Below are 10,354 nucleotides of genomic sequence, written 5' to 3' on the forward strand. Positions count from 1 at the left end.
GGTTTGAGAAATCGAGATTTCACCATACTAACAATTTCCCTAATTCATGTTGTACACAATTCCTCTCAAGAACAATCTCATCTGAAGTCATTAAATTTTAAAGATGTTCTTGTGAAGTGATCAGGAACCTTGCAGTGTCCTTTATTTTGTTACTAAAGGGAAGTCAGAAATTTCTAAATATGGGGATTTTGAGTAAAAATTAAAATTTAACCTTACCTGTTCTGTGTCACGATAAAACACCACTGCATTTTTATCAAGGCCACCTGACGAAATGAGTATTACATTTGTTATAAGCTGCTTCAAAACTGCAAGGATCACTAAATCATCATGAATTATTCTGATCACTACAAACCTGTGATGACTCTGGATGTATCAGCAGCAAACAAATCCAGTGCTAAGATTCCCGGGTTACTTGCACTGTGTAGACCCTAAAGACAAATATTTAAGACTTGCTTACTTTTTAAGCTGACACATGATTGAGCAAAATATTTAATTTTAATTCATTGAGCTTTAGAAATAGTAAATCATTGTTAATGCATATGTATGTGTAGTGATTTAAATTTGTTATTGGTTTGAATTTTTTAACTGGATCAACAACCATAATCTGAATTAAGGTAAAAATTAAACTGGGTTACAAAATTTCCTACCAAAAAAACCTATACCACGACATGTGTACAACTTATGTGTACAGTGGAACCCTGCTAATACGGACACCAAGGGGTCAGGCCAAATTGTCGATATTAACAGGGTGTCTGTATTAAGCGGGGTCTCAGAAAAAAGTCACGGATACATGTGTTATTGACACAAAGAGGAAGGTAAACGTTTTTACGGCAAAAGAACGTTGTTTAATTGTACTGTAACTGTAACAAATGCAAACTGTGAACTCTCTGACTAGAATTAATAGTTTAAACAGAAACCTTACGATCTAGTCAGACACTGGAACTAAACTTTAATAAACTCAACAGTGGAATTATTTGAAAATGTCGCAACTTTACTATATACAAGAAATAAAATGTATTTCAACAGCAACAGAACGTTTTCTATAAAGTTTCCTTTGTAACTGAAACTCTGACCGTAACCGTTCTCAAACTCTAAACTTGTTTAAAAAAGACAGTAACTTTGCTTTGCACATAAGCTTTTAGCTTGCAACACAACCAAGTCACGCTATTAAGCTACTCTTTGTAATAAAATCGTTTTAACTCGTCGAATTCTGTCATTATTTGACCAGGGTCCAATGTCTTCAAGTTACCAAATAATTGCGACAATGAAAATTGACAGTGCACAGATAAACAGTGTCCGTAAAGCGGGGTAGACAATGCTGACAATGTATGACAGTTTAACACTCGGGACACAGAAAAGTGTCCGTTGTCCGTATCAACGGGTGTCCGTATTAAGCGGGTTAATTTAGAGAAAATGTATAAGGTTTTCGTCGGGACCAACGAAACTGTCCGTTATACTGGGGTGTCCGTATTAAGCGGGTGTCCGTAAAGCAGGCTTCCACTGTACTTTGTTAAGTACTTGTGTTAATTTTACATTGTAGATTAGAAAACTGTCAACACTTTCTAGAGTGTGAAATAAAGAAATAGAAAACTTAAACAATGTGATAAAGTAAATTGCAAACCCATGACTGTCTGGCTGTGGCACAATGTTAATGCCAAAGTTAAATCAGAGTGTTCACATTCTAAATCAGTGTTTATTATTTTCAATTTATACAGAAATGTCAACTTACTGCATGTGAAGAGATGGGTTTGTATGATCGTATCTCGTCAACTGTACTCAGATCCTCCGGAACCTTCTTGCCTCGCTGAATGGGACAGGGGAAAAACAATGTTAATTTTTTGTTATCACTTTCAAAGCATGCGTAAAACAAATTATAAAGAAAACAGCGAGTTAAATAAAATGTTAACTTGACAATCGTATTAAGAGTTACAAGGTGATAACTACAGGGCTTACCTTCTTACGTTCAGCAGTGAGGAGAGTGGCCTTATCTTGCAACTGAAATATGAACATTAAAACAAAAAAGTTATTGTGAGTTACCACTGTATACATTGATTTTTAATTCAGGGCAAAAAAACATTTTGAGTCTAAAATATGCATCACATGGCGTGATGTCAAAGTTAATATTAAAACCATTTATAAAATATCTCTGACTGCAAAACATCATAATTGAAACGTTGGGAATAAGAAGTGCTTGATGTCCACTTTGGCAATAACAATGTTTTTTTATGAAACTTTTCAAAGAAGTTTAAAAGCAAATAGCTTCAACCTTTGTAGGTTTACTACAAATTAGTGAAGACTGAAGATTTTTGGGTTGAAATGTCTTTTCTAAGCTTTACATAGCCATTGTACTTGTGCCAAAATCAGCATCAAACACTTTTCTGTTTAATTATGTCTTTCCCTGGCTACAGTTTTAGTATTTTTTTTTCACCCTTACTTTCTGTAGGACTTCTTCCGTCATTCCCTCTTCTTCGCCAGGCTGCAATTAAATTTCAAAATCGATTACACATGTCCCATAAAGGAGATCAATACTGACCAATATGTTATGACTGCCTTAAAATGGCAATCAGTATAGAAAAAAAAAAACAATCCTAGCTACAAAGCTGTAAACTAAACTAAATGTGCACGAGTTTCATACCTGGGCACCGACGTCCATAGCCTCCTCCGTCTAGAGCAACAAAGTAAATACAAAACTTATTGGTAAATAACATTTGAAAAGTTTAAACAAAAGAGAATGTGTCTGAAAGGGTTAAGGGTCAAGGGTTTATTAGTCCAATGGGAAGTACAAAATTTTTAAACCATTTTTAACTTGGGGAACAGTATATCAATGTGGTAAACGTTGGCAAGTAGATTAAAAATGTTACCAGCCCAGTGACTTTGAATTCAGGCCAAGTAATGTCTACCTCTGCCTTAAGTTAATAAATTAACAAAGTTACTAGCCCAGTGGCTGTTGATTCAGGTTGAGAGATGCCTGTCTTTGTTACTTGTTACCATATTGTTTTTGTTTTTGTTTTTTGCAATTTTTCTTGACAATCCCTGAAAGAAAAAGGGGCTTCCTACTCCAAGTCCTTGCAACATATAAACTTCAACATGCTTGTGGTTTTGAATGTGGAACAGTACACCAGGCAAATGTCAAACTTATGTAATTTCTTACCTGAACTGGTGCAGCAGAGGGAACAACAACAGCCATACCAGCTTGTGGTTTGAGAGTAGCCAGAGCTAGAGACAAAGAAACACATACTCAATATTTATTAACTTTATTCACTACAGTCTGTTATCTTCTCACATCAATCACATCAAACATTTAAAACACCAGTAAAAGCTGTGGCATACCTTCACGAGCAGCAGTCACTTCCTTGGTCAAACGGGCGATAACACGGCAGGCGGCATCATGTTGATATAAGGCATGAGACAACTCTAAAACAACACAAAAAATCCAGATAACGATACAGGGTGTCAGTCATTTTAAAAGAAGTGGTAAATATAATAGGAAGTCCTCCTAAAAACAACAACAACAAAAACAACAAACCTTGCCTAGCTGTCTGAAGCTGCTGTCGTAAAGTAAAACTGTGCAACATGCAGGCATCCTAAGAAAAAATAACAACAAAAGGTGACTTGTTTGAGCAGCAGACTAAAACGTTTGTGACTGCGCATGCATTTACTCCTTTGTCAGACACAATGTTTCAATGTATCTTGCAATTGAAAGACATTTTTGACTGCATGATCTTTGAGTTAATGGTATAGTAAAAAAAAATTAATATTTAGGCACTGGGATAGAGCACTTTTCTTATTTTATGTTGTCTTAATTTTCTCTAGTATACACCCCTGGCATTTGTAAAAATGTAAATGTAAATGTTGTTTATAGTGGTCATGCACTTAGCTTTGTGTAGCTAGTTTGCAGGCATGCCACTGAAACAGAGGAAACAAATATTTTAAATGAACATAACATGATTAAAAATCCCAGACCAGTTGGCTATATACAAAGCGTGACCAAGGATTTGAACTCTGGACAACTAAAAACAAATTCAGCTTGTGGCAGGGTGGAGGTTTTGAACCCTGGACCTCCAGGTTATAACACCAGCACCCTAAACCACTCGGCCACGCTGCCTCCCTTAAAACTTAGCATGGTGGACCCAACATTTATTTGACTCCTGCAGTTCATTTGAACTTTGTGCTAATCATAGGCTTTTGATTTATATTTTTTGGAAAACATTTTTTCCCATTACACCTTCAACTCTTATAGCTCGAATAAATTCTTGTAGGGATAATATACAACTGCACCTTGGACATTTTGGGAGGATTACTTGCTTGCTTGATTAGAGCGGTTTTCACTTGAGTGTCGAAAGTACTTTGCGTTTGCTTTGGTTTTGCGTTCACTACGCTTAGTGATTGGTTTAAAAATTTCGCGCCACTTTCTCGGCCAATCAGGAGTAAAACCAAAACCAATCGTGACTCGCTCGCGCACGTTTTCCCGCGCTTCGTGCCAACTACATGTATTTGCTTCGAGTTTTGATTGGTTCCCTGGATTGTCTGTGTCGTTTGTGATTGGTCAGAGTAATTACATTGGTTTTGGTTTTACGACACTCAATTGAAAACTGCTCTAATTGATTAATTGATCAATTTAATAATTAATTGAATACTTTCTTCCTTACCCATTCATCCTGAAGTGCTTTCAAGATTGCTGGAATACTGGTTGCTGAAGGTGGTCTTGGCTTAACCAGTGGATTGACTACACAAAATAAATGGAAAAGAAACACTTACAGACATCTGTATGTCAAAATGGCCTCTCTTATCTTGCAGCCATACAAGGGTCTGCAAATGTGATTTTTTGCAAAAGGAAACATGCAAATTGTTTGACATTCAACATTATTTATCCCACATTGTCATAGTTATACAATAATATCATAGTTGTTATCAATTTATCAATCTTAAATTGCCAAACTAAATTTAATTTTTGATAAATATGCTAAGTAATGAGGGGAAAGATCACCCTTCACCCAACAATTTAACACTGAAGGAAACATCATGAGATTATTTATTTTCTGGGAAACTTCTGTATCATTTAGATTAATTTTATAACTGATCAAATGAGTATGCAGTCATGTAGTAAATCTTTTTTAACGTCAGCATCAACTTCTAACTACTAGTTGTACCTATCGGTAAGTGCCAACGAGCGAAATACTCATGTTTGTTCATAAGAACAGATATTGAATGGTTTTTGATAGAACTATATTTTAAATGACCAAAATATGGTAAATTGTATTTTAGGTAATCTGGTGTTCATAAATGACACAGGCTTGATAGCCTGCGTAGCAGGCGCCGTAGTTTCCAGCACGCGTATTCTCGCGATCGCGCACTCTTTTAAACACACTAAAAAACGTAAACAGATGTCTGCTACGCAGGCTACGGGATTGACAGATTGATAACTCTTGACAAATCTTTAAATTCTTTTCAACGTTAAAATGTCACAAAATGTAGGCAATAAACTAGTGGTAACCACAGGTTAGAAAGTGCGGGCCTCGATGCAGTTAAGAGAAGGTACTGGGAGGGAAGTGTTTTTTGTTAGTTTGGAAAATTACTTCAAGTCGAAGTTTTTGGGAAGTTTTCCAGAAGTTGGCATAACTGTGGTAATTGAGATTTCTTTTATAAACTGCAGTTGTTTATTGGGAGTCTGTCCACCGAGAATAACAGTATCTCAATGTGTGCGAAATTATGATGATTTTTTTACGTGTTTGATATTACCAATCATATGTTGACAAGTTTGCCATGTTTCAATGGTGAATAAGCCAAAGTTTATCGATATTAAATTTTTCAGACAGTGTCGATAAATCACTGGACAAAAGAAAATTATTCCGAGTAAGGTCGAGAAATGCGTCACGCTTATTAAAGTCACGAATGTTTTTTATCATTTCCTATTGCCGCGAAACAATCAGAGTTGTTTTTTTGATTGACAGTTTTGCGAAGTGTAGTCGAGCACGCGGTGTCAATTGAGATGTGATTTTCCTCCGTCGGCAAACTCGCTTTGTTGTCAGTGTTATAAGGAATTTCTCGAGAATAACCGTTGTTGGAATCATTCGCTTTGCCGTAGTTTATCTGTGTTACAATCACAGCAGATCTTCTCAAAAGCAACACCTATAAAACAACGTCTGCAAAACGTAATGTCTGCAATCTTCCGACAAAAGCCTCATTTTTCGCATTCTTATCGCTCTTGGAGACAAGATTTTTCTCTTACGGTGTTACGACAAACTGTCGTGATTGACACATTTTTTGCATTCCGATTGTTCTTAGTGGAAGAACAAAATTTTCAACTTCCGGTTTGCAGATAGCCTTTATAAACGTGGTGCGCACACGTAACACGCAATCCGCTGGTCACTGTCAAATTAGGGTTGCGGGCCACCAGCAATGAGGTTTAATCACTGTTTTTTAAATACAACACGCAATGGTTAAAATGTTTCCGTCCACAAAAGGGATAGTTGCATTTCAAGAACTTCTTATAAATCAAATCCCAAAATCAAAACTGCTAAGATGCTTTTTTAAAAATAATTTTCAGTAATCAGAGACAGTAATGCACGGGTCAGATTTCAGTCTCGCATGCGAAGTGTCATGTTCAGTTACGCAAAACTTGAAAAATTTAAACAGAAAACAAAACTTAAACGGTCAAGGATTATTTGGAGACAAAAATTTTATTCAAATTACATTTGCCGTTAGAAGCAAAAAACTTTTGACTTTCTTGTGTGTATGACATGCAGTAATTTTAGTGAGCGTCGCTTTGTATTGATGTTATTCCTACGCGGAGCGAAAATGCGTGCCAAATAAAATATAAACGGTATTTGATTTGAAATAAATCATCGGTCAAACAATTACTATAAACACAATCAACACTAATTAAAAGGAAGCATTTACCCGACTTCAGCATTCTCATAAGTCAAGAAAACTCTATTTGAAGTCAACAGTCCACTTTTGATTTTCATGTCTCTCTTCGATCGTAAATCAAAGGACTCCAAAGTCGAAAGATTATTTCATCGCTTTGAAGACCTTGATGTTCATTTTTTCGGCGGTCGAATATTCTGTAGGGTATTCTCTTTCGATTTATAATTCCCTAAAGGTGTATTTATCGGTAAAGGGATGAATGACCACATTGAAAATTTTAACAGCGAGCCACGTGGACACCATTTTGGTCATTTGCTCTCTAGCAAGGAGTGAGAGACTGGGAACCAGTTGGGAAGAACAATACAACCCAAATATGGGGTTTACTTACACCCAAATATGGTCAAAAAAAAGTCCCTTACGCAGAACTTAAGATTTTCTCTGCCTATACACTCATACGCACATGGCTCTATGATTCTGCCGCCTCGACAGCCTCGCCTCTTGGCTCGGCTGTCTCGTTGGCAATAATAAACAATGACATTTAGGTATAGCAAACAAAAACATGCCAATAATCAGAATCAGGAACCTGGTCATGTTAGGAGTACATTTCACTTGACTGCACACCAAGTTCCAGCAGGTGAATCATACCAAATGGATGAAAAGTCACATGTAGAAATATATCATTGAGGTATTGCATCCTCTTTAAAATAACTTACCTTTAATATCAATCAGTTGTTCCTCTGAGATTTGCTCACCACTGATTGGATCAGTGCCATTTTCAGTGATGTACTTTTCAATCAGTCTTCTCTCAAATACACAGTTTGAGGACGGCGAGACACAGGGATGTTCAGGGACTTCATTGCTGACTATATATGGAAAAATAAAAAACAGGACACTTTTCTAGACTGTGATCGTGTGTTCCAATGAAGCCTGGTTGTCACAGGGGTGTCTTTTGTGTCCTCGCAAACAAAGTAAGCTAACAGTGGAGAAGCTTAAGGACGTTCATGCTCATTGTTTATGTGCATCCTTACTGTGCACACAATTCATGTCACAACGTCACGCCACGTCATGCATGAGCGCGCGCGCTAAAAAAACTTTCCAAACACATATAAGGTGGGTAGCTGTTGTGTTAACTTCGCTTGCAGTTTCCTCTCTTAAACGGTTGGTGACCCCCAGAAGCCAGAAACCACAGATATCATATGGAGTGAGGAAATCAAATTTATCCAAATAAGCGCCACCTTTCAGATCTCATATCTCGAAAACGAATTCGGTGACCCCCATTTTTTTTTTACATTTCTGACATAAGTTACTTGTAAACTAGCAGTGGTGAAAATTTAACAGGAATTGCAATGTTGGAAGACTTTCGCGCGAACATGCTTAAGTGCTGGCACATACTCAAGATTTGAAAGTCTAAAATCATTGACTTCCTAGAAATTTCCTAACAGCACAGCCTTAGATCATATTATGAGTAGCAATAATTAATAAGCATTTTGACACAGCAGAAAGTTAAGATATCTGTTTGGGTTTCTAATTTCGTTGCTCGTTACTAATACTATTTTGAATTTTACCAACAACGTCAAATGTCCACAGCAAGCACAAATTCATGGCTACGATTTGAAAGTAACCGCGCGTAAAAATATTTAACCAAGATACATGTGTCCTTAGAAATGAAGCTTTGCGCACACTACGTACAAACTTAAGCTCATTTCAACCTATCAAGCATTTACAGGATTACTTCTTCTGTGAAGCTCACAGTTACGCTGCAGATACCACAGGGTTACATTAATTCTGCTTTTACGAAGCACACTTAACCAAATTTGACACCACGCTTTGTGTATAGTACAGACACAAACATGACACTAGCGAGATTTTTGCCAGCAATGCATAATAAAACAATAAATCATAAAATAATGTAGAAAGCAGCTATTCTAGTACTCGCGAGAAGAAGATACTTTGCGATCGCAAAGCGTTAAAAAGAGGTTTTTATTCGGTAACTGAGAGTCACTTACTTGAACAGAAGAGCGCCATTTTGTTTCCTTGCAAGCATGTGCAACAGGTGAAGGATCATGGGAAATAATTTCGTGCCAGTCCTTTCCGTGTGGAGTGCACAGGTCACCAACCTCTGTTTGGTATGGCCCGGCGTTTTAGCCTTCCAGGTTCCCCGGGAGGTTCATATTTCCTTTCTTTTCCGTCGCGGGAGGATTTGGCGAACGACTGCACACAGCCTTTACTGGATCGGTAAACACTTACACAGCTTTTAACACATTTTTAAAAAAAAAATTACCCCGGAAAATAGCGAAGAATATCGCCTGATGCCTAGCCGACCATGATCTTGGCCGAGTTGGCTAAAATCAGAGGATATTCTGCAAGATTAAAAGGAATAATTGTTTTATTATTCGAAAAATTTTCAACGAAATGTATTTTACAGCTACATACACTGTGATTATGCAGCGCTCTACAAAACACTGGACAAATCTTGGCAAACTAGGTATATCCCCAGTCAGCAGCTAAGCTATTTTCAACTCTTTACCAACAGTTGGCAACTTACAACTGACGCAACTGGCAGTGTCTATGTCTCTGCCTTCCGGAGAGTTCAGTGTATTTCTCACTGACCTCGAATTTATAAATAATAATACTACGACGTTCCAAATTTGGATTTACTCAAGTTTCTTAGGGGCCCCGCTTTGGTACGCGCGAGAGCTCCGGACGCTGTGAAGTATTTGGCGATCCCCCGAGTGAGGGGGTACTACCTTTTATTAAAAACTAGCAATGGTATATTGCAATTCCTGCGTTTTCATTGGTTAACAGGCAATGGTATATGACGTATATGAGCTCATATACCATTGACCACAAATTTGGTAGCTAAAACGCGTCAACAAAACTAGCTGAGGAGCTCAAATATTGCATTTCTTTGGGCATATCCAACGCGCGCTTGTGGAATAATTGTTAAATATACACTATATAGGTACTACTGGGGGAGGGGGTGGTACTCCCTATGGCAGGACCCCGCTATTTCAAAAGTAAAAGTAAAAGAAAAAATGCAGAGATAGTAGGGGTTCGAAAAAACGGGTTCTTTTTTCAAAAATATTGATACATCACAGTATACCATGGAGTATAACAACTGGCGTGAAACGTACGTTTTAACTGAAATACGAAACAATTTTCTTTTTTCAAAAAAATTTTCTCTCGCGGGGTCAGCTTGAGTGCTAAAGTTTTGGCAGGTTTTTTTTAGGGAATAGCTGTACTTAAACTGTAACCATGTTATGAGATCTCTTTGGCAACTTAATTTTTGCTTGTATCGCTCAAATGTTCGGCGGAAACCATCTTAAGTTCTTGATTAGGTCGAACCAACAATCATCTATAAAAACCGAATTTTAAGAAGTATTTAAGTACTTAATATACGTAATTCAGTACAACGTAACAATAACTTCGTAATCATTGTCACGTTTCGCTCGTTGGAACGACAATAAGAAAGGTCTAAGAAAAATTA

At 37.2% G+C, this 10,354-nt stretch overlaps 1 protein-coding gene across 1 annotated transcript; it reads right to left on the bottom strand.

The window, feature by feature from the left end:
• Positions 1-141: 141 nt before the first annotated feature.
• On the bottom strand, positions 142-9,984 carry LOC144647565 (pre-mRNA-processing factor 19-like). Its single transcript, XM_078507357.1, has 12 exons — positions 8,874-9,984; positions 7,581-7,730; positions 4,650-4,726; positions 3,527-3,584; positions 3,331-3,414; positions 3,152-3,216; positions 2,636-2,665; positions 2,435-2,476; positions 1,954-1,995; positions 1,730-1,804; positions 353-428; positions 142-263 (listed from the first exon to the last, which is right to left on the bottom strand). Exons 1-12 carry the CDS (start codon positions 8,890-8,892, stop codon positions 142-144), a joined length of 840 nt encoding a protein of 279 aa, XP_078363483.1. The 5' UTR covers positions 8,893-9,984.
• Positions 9,985-10,354: the final 370 nt, after the last annotated feature.

The sequence above is a fragment of the Oculina patagonica genome, chromosome 3, assembly GCF_052425735.1.
Source record: "Oculina patagonica isolate OP01 chromosome 3, crgOcupat, whole genome shotgun sequence".
Taxonomy (NCBI): Eukaryota; Metazoa; Cnidaria; class Anthozoa; order Scleractinia; family Oculinidae; genus Oculina; species Oculina patagonica.